We start from the raw sequence: 14,223 nt of genomic DNA on the forward strand, positions 1-14,223 counted from the left end.
AATACATATTTAGAGGATGAATCACATACAACAGGTTGCAGGTTTGGTCATATAGTTCAGCTAAGAGTTAAGGACATTTGGGAAAATCTGGAATGGTTTTTAATTGGTTTACAAAATAAAAACTATGATCAGCACTAAACTTTATGTACATTTAAACAACCCACAAATTAGTAGTGCTAATCACAAGACATTACGCTGAATCACAACCTGAAAGCCTAAATACAATTTGCCCCTCAACATAAACTCCTCATTTAGCTTAAACCTAGTCTGGGATGCTCAACCCACTGTTAATCATTTATTGGTTTACATCCTTTTTACATCTGAGACAGAGGATGACCCCAGAGCTGTATGCTGTTGCTGCTTCATGAGCAGTGCTAATTTGTATCTAAATGAGTTCAGGATAGATTCATTAGACTAGTCTTTATCCTAAGTAACATCTCTGCAATCCCTGACCCCTACATGATGCATGTATTTAAGAGAGGAGAGAATCCAGTCTCTTCTCTGATCTGTCCAAAGTGATGTTATTTTATGCAACTATTTCAAGAACAAAACACACCAGCATACACTGGAAAACTCCTGTTGGCAAAACTCCTGTGCATGTGAATGATTTCAAATCCTTGATGCAAAATTAGAACCAGATAAACGTATTCAGTGCAGAAAAGCAAAGTCCCATTTTGTGTATTGCAGTGTTGCAGAAAAACATTTTGTCTGTTCTTCTGCCATCAGCAATGGTATTCCAGAAGAGGTGAACCTGGAGAGGTGATTTATCATTCCTACGTAGTTGCAGCCTTCATAGAAATATTGTACCCTCCTCTGCATGTGTTTGCAATTCCAAAAATCAAATTAATTACTTTTCCATTTCTGCAGCACACTGAAAATCTGGGCAATGGCTGGACTCGGACAACTTTTAAGAAGTCAGTTCCCATGAGCACTTACTTGGTATGCTTTGCGGTGCACCAGTTTCACTGGGTAGAGAGAATGTCCGCTAGTGGAAAACCTGTAAGTCCTGTTGCAGCCTGAACATAGTTTAGATGACAGATGTATTGTGATTTGCATTTAAAAAAAAATTAACAATCTCTTTTTGTAAGACAAACAGGAACATATTTTTCCCTTTCCTATAGCCTACTTTATGCAGCCTAATTTTATCAGATTAGGTGTTCACAGTGGTCCCTCTGACCTTGACTACATACAGTGTTTTGCAGTCCTTCCCTGTCTCCCATCTTAGTGAGATCCCATTCAGTACCTCCCATACAGGCACAGGGGTGAGGAAGAAGCACTATTTCTTCAACCTCACCGCTGACTTGAAGTCCAGAGTCTAAGGGAATGTCCAGGGGTACAAGAGATTCACAGGCCATGGATACAAATACTTTACAGTTTTCTGTGGGTTAAAAGGTGTGAATCTATGCACTTGATGTCTTCCTATTTACAGTCATGGAGACATAGGACTACAATGCTCCATGCCATTATGTATTGGCTCTAATATTTTTTATTTTACAACAGTGGCTAAAGGCAACTGCCCAGTGTAAGTTCTTTACAAATGAGTATAGAAATGATAGTGCTTGCCTAAATAGCTGGATATTTGGTAAGTGCCCTAATGAAGTGACTGTGTTTGAATCTGAATCCATAAAATTAAAATAGCTCCTTTATGTAGATGCAACAGGCAGTCCAATCCAGTTCTCACTTAGATTCAAATCTCCTGAAGATGCAGCTGATCAGGGTCAGGAGATCACAAGACATTACGCTGAATCACAACCTGAAAGCCTAAATACAATTTGCCCCTCAACATAAACTCCTCATTTAGCTTAAACCTAGTCTGGGATGCTCAACCCACTGTTAATCATTTATTGGTTTACATCCTTTTTACATCTGAGACAGAGGATGACCCCAGAGCTGTATGCTGTTGCTGCTTCCCCTTCCTTTCCCCTTAGGGGTGTAACACATGGTCTTGCGGTTCAGCTGAGCTGGCAGTGCTTTCCTCTTCTTCTGGAGGCAGTGACACCAATGGACAGGGAATCTAGAGCAAAGCCCCAGCCAGACAACTGTTCCCCTAGCAAGTAAGCTCTTCCTGAGTTTCTCTATCTGAAAAGGCTCGGCAAATCCTTCCCTACTTAAAGTTGTCCACTGATGTGAAAATCTGGCTTATATAAATCTCCAAAGTGCTGATCCAGTTCTTAGCAAAGACTTCCTGGCACAGCGCTGTGCTGAGGCCTCCCTCTTTTACGCCCTCGCTAGCATCATGCTGTATGCTTATATTATTTCTTGACAAATAACTAAGGCTAAATTACACTTAGCCAAGCAAATGGAGCCTCGTTTGAGATAGCGATGCAATATTCTTACATCCTTGCTGTTTGGCTGAGTAATTTGCAAAAGAGGAGAACGTTTTAGGCCACCCAGCCACACAATTTTTTTAACCAGATGCTCTTCAGCACGGCTGCTCCATTCATTATCAGGGACAGGACTTTGATTATTCGGCCTTGATAGATATTCTCTAGAGTTTAGTTATTTTAAGAATCAGAATTTGTACAGCTTTTTGTAGAACATAGTGCTGTAGAAAAAAAAGGTGCTGAAGACATAGGTAAAACTCTTTATTTTCTAGATGCAAAAGTTAACATTCTCTGCTTGCCCATGCCACGCTCCAGAACAGGCTGACTCCTGATCTTACCTCTGCCGGCAGAGTGGTTCCAAAGAATGTTTATCAATATGGTGATAGGCGCTTTATAGATATAAATATAAATAAATATTTATAAATATAAATATAAATATAAATATAAATATAAATATAAATATAAATATAAATAACATTCCATAGTTTGCTGTATAAATTGCTGGCATGTGATCCATATATTGCTTTCATAAACAACAGTAACAGCATACAGCTCACATGACACAGTAAATTATTTTAAAACTGCCGTTCGCTCTGAAAACTGTTGCCCTAATGGAATTGATGGTGGGAAATGTGCCTACAGCTGGAAATGATGTTCCTGAGCCGATTACCTGTCAGGTACCAAATGTCTGGTTTGGAAAATCACAGAGGAGATTATACAAATGAAACCCAAAGTCAGTTCTAGTGCATGCTGAAGGTTTTGGAAACCATTAATATGGATCAGCTAGGGGACTGAAGACTGCTAAATTGGGTAAAGAGCTTACTGAAGTGGAAATTGCAGATTGTAATTGCAAACTGACCCTGAGGGAATCCCCTGGCTGGAATGGATTCACAATTGAATTTCATAAGCTTTTTTTTGGTTTTGTTTTTTCATTCCAGCTTTATTTTTGACCACTTTCCCATCCTCCCCTCTCATTGGAGGAAGTGTAATTTCATGGTATTGAAATCAATGTGTTGGCAGGCTCCAAGAGGGCTCCTAGAGCAGGCCAGCTCCTTTGCTCAGTTTGGACCCTAAATTCCTGGCTGAAGGCAGAATTGAGGAGTAAACAAGCCACACCAACGCAGCCAGAAGAATGTGGCCCATTCATAAGGGATGCAGAACCTGCAAAATGAGATGGATTGGTTTTCCCAAAGCCAGAAACTTCACTCTGTATGAAGATCTCTTACTTTCCACATTAGAGATTTTGGAGGACAGTGAAGAGAATAGCCTACAGCTCCTGACAGTGGACACTGCAGCACTATTTCTCTGTGTCGTGGTTTAACCTCAGCCAGCCACTAAGCCCCACACAGCCGCTCGCTCACTCCCCCTCGGGGGGATGGGGGAGAAAATCAGAAGGGTAAAAGTGAGAAAACTCGTGGGTTGAGATCAAGACAGTTTAATAGGTAAAGCAAAAGCTGCGCATGCAAGCAAAGCAAAACAAGGAATTCTTTCACTACTTCCCATCAGCAGGCAGGTGTTCAGCCATCTCCAGGAAAGCAGGGCTCCATCACGGGTAACCGTTACTTGGGAAGGCAAACGCCATCTCTCTGAACGTCCCCCCTTCCTTCTTTCCCTAGCTATATATGCTGAGCATGACATCATATGTTATGGAATATCCCTTTGGTCAGTTGGGGTCAGCTGTCCCAGCTGTGTCCCCTCCCAACTTCTTGTGCACCCCCAGCCTACTCGCTGGTGGGGTGGGGTGAGAAGCAGAAAAGACCTTGACTCTGTGTAAGCACTGCTCAGCAGTAACGAAAACATCCCTGAATTATCAACACTGTTTCCAGCACAAATCCAAAACAGAGCCTCATACTAGCTACTGTGAAGAAAATTAGTTCTATCCCAGCCAAAACCAGCACGCTCTGCTCTGGGCCAGAGATCTGTGTGAGCTTTGGGACAAAGAGATTCGGGAAAGACCCCCAAAAGACTCCATAAATTCTGAAGTCAAATTTTGTCTTCAAAATGTGGAGATAACATCCCAAAAAGCTTTTTCAAGCTGTAGGCTTCCTCATCATGGTTATGGGTGCCTCTAGTCCTCCAGGGCTTGAGGTAATATTGCTTGACAGTAATGGCCAAAGCAGTCCCATGTACCAAGCCTCAGGGATGGAAAGGTCAGCACTCAACACACTGTTTTTTGTGTTCAGGAAAAAAAGCATGCTCAGATATGCAAGAGGAGCACAGAAATGGTCACTTATTGCACGCAGGGCTACCAAATGTGCCAGTTTTCCTGGACCTGCCTGGTGGGAAGAGAGACAGCTGATTTTTGCCTGGGATTTCCAGAGGCACAGCAGCCCAGCAGACACCATAGCTGTGACTGGTGGCTTGTATGGCGGAGGTCCTGGGCAAACAGCCACTCAGCCTGCACGTCCGGGAAGCACGTCCGGGAAGAGTTACACATCTGGTAAAGGCACTATCTTCAAAGGGTCTGAGATCTTCAAACTACAAGGACAAGAGGAAATTATGATAGTAGGTAGGAAAGGTAGGAAGAAATTGAAGAAAACAAGGTGCTATGGGCTTCAGATGCATTTCAGGACAAATGTGCTCCTAAAGATTGGTCTGATGGGATCAGTCCAGATCAATGAACTGCTCAGAACAAGTGGATTCCCTTTGGTTGTGCTTACCCAGGCTTCCTTCTTGACATAACCAAGCCTTGGGGAAGGAGGGACTAGTATACACCCAGGCCCTGCTCCAAGCTTGGCTACTGCAAGCTTCTGGACATGGTTCTTGCCTGTTTTACAATTTAGGCGTACTGTGGAAAGTGTGCACAGGTTATGCTGACTTGGACTTTCTTACGTACAACATTTGAAAAACTTCATTGAATAAATGTGTTAGGGAACAGAATTCAGTGTTCAGGCCAGTCTCTTAGAGAAAACCTGCAGTGTTGTAAGTATGTATGTTAAATGACTTTTCAATGCTTGCCACCTTTTAATTTCTTTTAACTGAAGACTGTTCTAATTGTGTCTCTGTATTTTACAGCTGAGAGTTTACGCCCAGCCACTGCAAATACACACGGCAGAATATGCAGCAAATATAACAAAAATTGTATTTGACTTCTTTGAAGAGTACTTTAATTTGAGCTATTCTCTTCCAAAACTAGGTGATTATTAATACTTATATTTTTCATTTTGTTAATTCACAGTCATGGTTATGTTTCTCCTACAGGTCTCTGTGCTTTGGTGGAAAACAGACCATGAAAGCATTTGGTTGCTAACTGCTGATATTATGTCAGGATGTTTAAAAACTGTACCCATGTAGTTCAAGATGTTCTAAAATGTCATGAGAGAGGGTTGGTCTCAGTAACAGTTTAGTTACCAGTTCTCGCAATTCAGTTTGCTGAACAAAAGCGCTGGTCCTGGCATGGTTATTTTCAAGTATCTTGAGGAAAATCAGGGGAAGCATTGGTGTCATCAGCAAAGGAACATCATGAGCTAAAATAGAGCCAGAATTTGTTTGAGAAAAACATGTACCACTTCCATGGGAACTTCTGGACAAAAATCAGCAGTGAGATAAGTAAAGATGTAAACTGCCAGAGAGTATACTCAAACTATTTATTAACTTTAGTGCAAAGTGGGTGTGTATCCACTTCTTAGAAAGATGAATGTGGTCCAGCATATAATTTGTAGTTTCTTCTGCTGGGCTAAATAAAGACCCAGAGCTAAACAAGACTGGCATGCTATCAAATTTTGCCCATGGTTACAAAATAAGCAAAGAAAAAGTAGTGCATTTGGGCATCCTTTAGCTTGGGCTACCTGGACTCTAGATCTGATTTGCAGGGTTTGAACTAATAAAGTTGGGAGTTTTTGAAATGCCCCCTCCTAAGACCTCCAAGGAGGAAATTCAGTTAGGTTCATGAACTTAAAAGGATGGAAAAACTACAAACAAGTTAAGGCAATGTAATGGGGAAAAAAAAACCCAAAACTTTGAAGATGATTAACAATGCTATGCAAAGCTTTTATTGGCTATTCATACATGTACCTATCAGGCTAACCTGTATTACTTTAACAACAGATTTTTACCTCTTCCTTTCAAAACATCATCTGAGTTTACTGTAAATATGTTTGCATTTCAATGACAACTGAATTAGGGAAACCGGTACAATGCGTTGTTCTTTTTCACACTGGTCTCCAGTAATAATTGGGATTATATCTCACCTATGCTTCATATTCAAACTTTCATTTCCATAAAAGCCTCATGATTTTGCCATGTCAGAGTATGGATAGGGGCCTGTCTGCACTATAGGGTGGACTGGTAACCCCAGGTCAGCAGTATCAGAGGGTAGGTGCTCTTGTAGATTTAATACTGTTTTTCTCAGAATGTCTATTTGTTGGATCACAAATCTTGACTTACTATGTTGTTCCCTCAATATTAGAAGTCATCTAGATCAAACCTGATGAATCAAATATGTTTCTGCATAATGGTTTATTTAAATATTGTATTTCACATTGATTTATGGCTTCTGGCATTGCAATTCTTGTGATCCTCATTTTGACTGTCAGTGAAGCCCTTGTCGTACAATCAGCTCTGATTCTGTAATCAAGTTGTTTAAATTAAAATAAATAATTCTGATCTTCTCTTAGAATCTTCTCTTCTCTATTATTTAGAGGAATAAATAATTTCTATCTTCTCTTCTCTTAGGGTAGAGTGAGGGTTGTTTGTTCTATTCAGTTTTAAATCCATCTGTACTTTTTCACTAACACACATAGAAAGGCTGTGGTCATTATTTGCAGAAGAAAACACCAGTCCGATTGAGTCCTCAATTCTCCTTTAAACCTGTATTGATTATTGACCATAAACAAGTGACCCCCACAAATTGCCAGGAGTAGGAGCAGATGTTGTTCACTGCATGGGGGATTTACTTCAGTTAACATGTCAATAAATATTTTTAATACAACAGTGTGATAAACAATGACATGCCTCATTATGCTACAGATAGATAGTTTCAGGAGGTTTACTGCCTACAGCACATCCGCAGACAATACTATTAATTTCTGGAGCCAAAATTAAGTAATGTATGATACACACACTCCCAGGAGGTGGCATAGCATCACCTCACAGGACAGATCCTCAGCTAGTGCAACTGATCCTAGCTCTGTTAATCTCAGCAGAGCCAGGGTGCTTGCTATCAGCTGCTTGTAGGCCAGTCCCCTGCTTCTTAAACACAGGTTATAGACTGCAGTCCACAGCAGCAAGCCAGAAACACAAATGGTAAGCAAAACAGGCTGTGAATATGCAGAAAAAGGACAAGCTAAGTGGCTTAAAGGATACAGTGGTAATCATGTTCTCTTTCTTTCAATGTAGATAAAATAGCTATTCCAGATTTCGGGACAGGTGCTATGGAGAACTGGGGGCTGATCACATACAGAGAAACAAACCTGCTGTATGATCCCAACGAGTCGGCCACTTCTAACAAACAGAGAGTAGCTGCTGTGGTAGCCCATGAGCTCGTTCATCAGGTACATTTTAGGACACGATTCATTTTTATGGTGCTTCAAATGTGTAGTCGCAACATTTTAATCTTGAAAATACTGTCATTAACTCCTTCTTGGGATCTTCTACGTGTGCTCACAATTCGATTGCAAAATACCGTGTTAAACCAGTTCCATGTTAGAGCTTTAAAGTACCATAACTACAGCCTTTGAATTTTTCTCAGGAAGTTAGATGCTTGGGTCCAGACTGTGAGCCAGTTTACGAAAATCTGTCTGAAATGTCTTAAAGGACTAATTTGCATGTGCAGATGTCTCTTTTGGGCAAGCAAATAGGGAGAACTATATACTGTGGAGGCTGTCTGAAAACATATCCTTACAAGCACAAATCATCAAATCAAGAGGAAGAAACTAAAAATATTTTCAGTAGCACATGAATCATTAGCAATCTCCCCAGTAACATGTAATTTTATAATAAAAGTGATGTTTTAACACAAGGCGAGGCCTGAATTCCTATTTAAACCCCAGAATTACGATAATTTTCATCTGGCAACAGGAAGATATGTGAACAAATGGATGTTCTATGTGGAGATGTGAGATACTGAAATGTACATTTACCATTTAGCTAACACTGCATCTTTCAATGTTTATAATTGTAGTGGTTTGGAAATATTGTGACCATGGACTGGTGGGATGACTTGTGGTTAAATGAAGGATTTGCCAGTTATTTTGAGTTCCTGGGAGTAAATGCTGCAGAACCAGATTGGCAAATGGTAATTATTTCTGTCTTGTGGAGGGTTGGCAGGGCTGGGGGGAGCATTTTGGAAGGGAGTAAAAATTAGACAAGGACGATGAAGACTTAAAGTATATTTATAGAAAACTAACATAGTGCTGTGCAACATAAAGAAAAAGTTGGTTTAAGCTTTTTCCACCTACCTATGTTATGGTCTGAAACTAGTCAAAATAAACTTTGTAAAGTTTTAGTCTGCAGGGAAGGGTCATTTTTTTTTAACAAGTGAGTCAAGTGTTTGGTTATTAATATGGCAAATAATACCTATGTGGATTCTGGACAGAACTTTAGCAATTTTGCAAGGTTGTTTGAAGGTCTAACCTTGGAAGACGGAGATTCCCCTTTATCTATTTAGTTAGGCTGTAGTGTCTCTTCACGGATCTGTCTTAGGGATCATTATCCGACCTGGTGAGGGTTGGGAACCTGGGCCTGTCTCCACAGCTTGGGCTATTTGTCAAGGAAAATATCAGATCCCCCATTCAGCTGCTGCCAGCGTTTTAAGTGTCATTTCAAATGCTCCAACTCAGACAATATCTACACCGCACAGTGCAAAAATAGGTAGCGATAGTGGATGGCCCACAGTGCTAACTGTGCAGCAAAACAAACTCCAGTCACTTTAAGGGGTTGCAGACAAAGAAGATAGCCTTAAATATGCATTATACTCTGAGGAATTCTAACAGTGTGTGAATAAAGGGAGGTTTCTTGCTCTCTCGCTCCTCTCCTCCCAAACAGATATGATGGCGCATAGCATGCATATGTCCCCCAGCTGTCCAGGTGTAATGAGATTCTAGCTACTAGAAAATATATAACATATGCCAGTGGAAGGAAGCAGGTTTTGCGTAGGTTGAGCCCATTGTCAAAATCTACTAGGCCCTGAGCCTAGTGACTTTAGAAGCAGGCAGTGCCTACTCGGTGCTTCCCCTGCCTGCCTCCCTGCTCCCCATAAATATCTCTTCACTTCCATGTTATGTGAGGCTGAGAACAAAATCATTCCTGGGTCACTTCTTTTACACTTCGAAGTAGAGAATCTGTTGTGCTAACTACATAAAAAAAAATTTAATTTTTGAACCTAAAATTTAAAAGACCTTTTTGTATCTAAACACCATGTTCATTTAAGATCTAGAGCCATTTCAGTGTTATCATCCTAGTGAGTACTAGAAGAGGAAAACTAAATAGAAATTTAGTCTTTTTTGGTCAACGTTGATTAGAAAGTAAGGCGATTTTGACTGCAGGCCACTTAATCTTTTAAAACAATTAGAATCACTTTAAAAAAATTATAAACCTTGGGATGGGGAATGCTGCCTCCTTCCTCCCTCCTGCCCTTCCTCCCCAGCTCCATTTTTGCCAGAGGAGCCCATTAATGTTTTGCAGATGTTGTGACAGTGCTGAAATTGGTAATACAGGCTCTTTTTTTGCCTGCTGTGGGGGTTTTTGTGTTATGATACACATGGGAAAACAGGATTTGCAAAAGGCAATTTATCTTAGTTAAGGAAAAAACGTATCCCTCCCCTCTCAGACGTAAAGTAAGAGTTTGCAAGCTCTTCTTTAGAGGAGGTGAAATTTCATTCCATTTCCAACTACCTCCCCCTAGAGAAGCTGCAGTTCAAGCTACTTATTTTGTGAAGTTAGGTGTGTAGTCCTGCCTTTGTTTCTATTCTAACATCTTCTCTTTCTCAGCTTGAACAGGTTTTAGTTGATGATGTCCTTCCTGTAATGAAGGATGACTCTTTGCTGTCTTCCCACCCAATTGTGGTTGATGTGTCATCTCCAGCTGAAATCACGTCTGTGTTTGACGGGATATCCTACAGTAAGGTAGGATACCCTCCTGTTGTGACTTTGGATGCAAAGAAAGTGGAGGCTTGGGAGAGGAGATGAAAGTCGGGGAGCTTGGCTGTGTCTGTGCGGATCTTTTCTCTGGGACATTCCCGACTGTTGTCAGTGATAATTCAGTCAAAAGCAACTGTGAGAGGCGCCGTGCAGCCAGAGCCTTGATCAGCCACTGTGTGCCGTGCAAACCTGCTCACAGCATCCAGAGGTGCAGGGAAATCACAGTATCAGCAGCTTCTGCCATTAGAGTTGTAGGTGTTAAAATTATTCTAAACGAGATACTAAGCACATCCCTCATGTCCCAGCACTCATGTGCTGATGCAGCCCAGTTATGTCAAGCCCCATAATCTAATGCAAAGGTTGATGATGCAAGGGCAGATGTCCACGTGTCCTCTCTCTCACTTCCTCATCACACCTTCGGGGCAGTATAACTTCTATTTTCAGGAAGCAAGGCAGGGAAACAAACAGTGAAAATAGGAAAGTAACTTTTTGTCTCATGTTGCTCACAATATCCCAGCCACTCAAGAAGCCTTAGCAAAGGTGGGCTACACCAGTCTCTACTGGCATTGGCCTAAACTGGGAGTTAAGTTAGCTCCACATTTCACTGAGAGTTTTGGAGCTCAGGACTGACTTGGAGTAGAGTAGTCTGTAGCCCAGGAGGTGGTAGAGGACATCCCTTTAGGTATTTGACAATTTTTTGCTCATCCTGGGGCTGTCCCTGTCAGTGGTGGTGGGGACCTGTACCCATAAAGGCTCTCTCAGGAGCCAGCTGGAAATGACTGGAGGAATATCCTGGGTCTGTCTGAGCAGCAAGACGCCAGGATGCTGGTGCCGTCCAACAGCTGTTGTGACCAGGGCGCACAGAGGCCTCCCTGAGCCCACGGCCTCTGGTAGTACTAGCTATGTGGGGCAGCAGCCAGGAGCTCAGCACTTGTGGAAAAGCGCTTTGAGGTCTGGAGCATTAGAGATGCCAGCAGCCATGCTGAGGGTCGCCACTTTGATCTAGTCAGCAGGATCCAGGCTAGGAGGTTGAAACCGGCTCATCTCCCTCCATATCAGATATAGCCAAAGCCATTTTGTTCTTAGACAACCCTTAGACACGGAACAAAGTGGGTATCTAACCAGGGAGTCCCTTGACTCAAGTGCCCTGACAACACTGTGGCTTCTAGTTATTTTTTTCAGTGCATTAATAGACAAGTCTGAAGAAGCACAGGAGGAAACATCCCTGAGCCTTTTCCCTCTCACCACCACATACGCCACCAAAGTGAGGAAGGAGCTGGGACTCTGCTCACTCTCTCCTCAACCAGCCATCTCCCATGTTGCTTCTGACTCTGACACACCCCAACACAACCATGTTTGTGTTGACAGCTTCTTGTATGACTCTGTCAGTGTTTCCTATCTGATGCCATAACAAGTTTCCACTGAACATACAAAATCCACCATTATTAAATCCTGCTTGTTACTTTCCCTCCAAGCTCCCATTATCAGCTAAACATAAAGTGTGTATTGCATTGACTTTAGCTTTAGCTGTGCTAGAGTCTGTAACTGTAGATATTACTTTTATTAGCTAGACCTGATCTATCCATTTCCATCAGTTTTCTGTTTTCAATCGTTAAATCCTCTATCCAACAATACAACCAGTATTTATTGCATCTTCAATGCCTCACAGTCAAATCATAAACCATGTGAAAACCTGCATTGCGTAACGCTGTTCTTAAATCAAACTAAGAAAAGTCAAGAAACATACAGAGCTAAATCAAATACTCTGGACCAAAACGTATTTTAGTGGTGAGCTAAGCAAGAAACATACTTTTGCATGGTCTGAAAAAACAATGGAGAAAAAAAATCCTAGCTTTTACTCATCTCTTTGTGCCTAGATAATTGCTACATGAACTCATAATTTTTTAAGCGAAAACACTTGTGGACTTGTGCATTGTTTAGGAACAGTCTGCTTGGGATATAATTTGGCTTGGGATATAATTTGGCTTGAATGAGAAAACCTTCACGTAGATTTAGTTCAAATTACTGTTGGTATTTATACATAAATGCGTGACAAAATTAACTTGTTTCTTTTTGGCTTTATTTTGGCTTCTCTTTTGCATTTTTCTTATAAAAACAAGCTCCTCGTGATAATATTCATCACTAAACAAATAAAGCATAATTTGGAATGCTCTCTGTTAGTTTTACCAGAGCAATTACAGGGTTTATACAATCCTAAAACTCTTAACGAATTGCCTAAGGGTCTGTGGAGTCATTTCAGTGTATTCTGTAAGGGAACCTCTAACTGCTGTATGATCGGTAGGGCATTATGCGCCTAGGAAAGCTGTACTAGAGTAGAGCTGGTGACTACACAATTAATGTATATATTTTTTCTAATCTGCTCTTAAAAAGTAATTGCATCTCACCTCTTTTCCAGTTTAATCCTCTCTTAGTTTGAAAGATTCTATTAAAATAACAATAAGATTTTTTGTCTTTGGAGTTCAAACATTGATTACCTTTTCTGAAAACAGTTAGTTAAATAAGTTCTGCTAGAAATCTGCTCTTGGACCCCCACATTTTTGGAACCTCCTAGCTAAAGAAGTTTAGGATTAAATGTTCCACATTTCTGCCACATACAATCTTGTCATATACTTGGCAATTACTACAACTCTCTAGGAGCAGTTATGTGGGTGTTGATAAAAGACTCCCCCCCACATCCCCATCAGACAAGGTCAGCTATTCAAATCAAGGTCACTTTCCTGAACCTCTCCAAATAGTTGAAAGAAAGGAAAGTTATTAAAACACTGGAGTTCCTATAACCAGTGATTTTGTTAGGATGAGTTTTTCTCAAATGCACTCCATCATGGACTACAGAGGAATGACAAGAGTAGGGGGAAGAGACTGAAAAGCAGTAGTAGAAGATGCTAGGGACTAAGTATACATTGCAATTTAAAGCAAAAAGAAATCTCTGCTGTTCCCAAATGCACGCACAAGTGCATATTTCTACTCTGACTTTTAATATAAATGGGAGGGGATGGTCTATGAGAGGTGATATCAGATAAGAAGTGGCTGATAGACAAAGTTGAGGAACTGAGGTACCCTAGTGTATACACGTGGCCTTATGATCACCATTAATCATAAGCAGCCTTATGATTATCACTAATGAATATCTGTTCTAAATTTTACTGAATCATTTTTTAACATATTCCATGGCAAATACATTAAATTACTGTCTCAGAAAAGAGTCATCTGCTGACCACCTTGACTCTGCAACAATAGTCTGGAAAGCAGTTTAGGCATATCTGTTCAAACAGTCCCTCTGCCGTGACTCGTGCAGTCAAGTTGTTATTCTCAGACGCATAAGTAGGGGAGACAGGACTTACTAAGAATTCAGATAACATTCTTGTTTTCATGGGACAACTGGATTTTTAAACCATTCATAGCATTAGACTCTCGGCTGCCCTTTGATTTAGTTCGGAAAATGAAAACATGCTAATCCTAAAATCGTATTTTGCATTTTAGATTGGGTTTGCACTGCTTTTGTTTTTCATCATTTTGTGCCCACTCTGTTCTTTGTCCCGCATGACTCTTCTACTTCTCTCTCCTATCTTTCCTTTGTTTCTTTCTTCTTTCAAGGTCCTAATTGTTTTTTTTTTACTGTGACACCCAAATAACTTCTCTGATACCAATTCTACCCTGCTTCAGAGGCCAAAGCTCTTACACCAGTCCTCAGCAAAGCTCATTCTGAATCTTGAGATGGCATCCCCAACATGTAAAGCCCCACACTTGTAGCATTTTGGGAGTTCCCTACCTGTTGAGTGTTCAGCAGAAGTCACTTCTT

The 14,223-nt window shown here is 40.9% G+C and overlaps 1 protein-coding gene across 1 annotated transcript in view; it reads left to right on the top strand.

Annotated features, from left to right (window-relative positions):
- Positions 1-14,223, top strand: part of ENPEP (glutamyl aminopeptidase) — a 36,835-nt gene that overhangs the window by 7,697 nt on the left and 14,915 nt on the right. The window contains exons 3-7 of the mRNA XM_075150606.1: positions 868-999; positions 5,340-5,460; positions 7,662-7,816; positions 8,446-8,559; positions 10,254-10,388. Of these exons, the coding sequence (XP_075006707.1) occupies positions 868-999; positions 5,340-5,460; positions 7,662-7,816; positions 8,446-8,559; positions 10,254-10,388 (657 nt within the window). The remainder of the gene's footprint in view (positions 1-867; positions 1,000-5,339; positions 5,461-7,661; positions 7,817-8,445; positions 8,560-10,253; positions 10,389-14,223) is intronic.

Source organism: Calonectris borealis, chromosome 4, assembly GCF_964195595.1.
Source record: "Calonectris borealis chromosome 4, bCalBor7.hap1.2, whole genome shotgun sequence".
NCBI classification, from domain to species: Eukaryota; Metazoa; Chordata; class Aves; order Procellariiformes; family Procellariidae; genus Calonectris; species Calonectris borealis.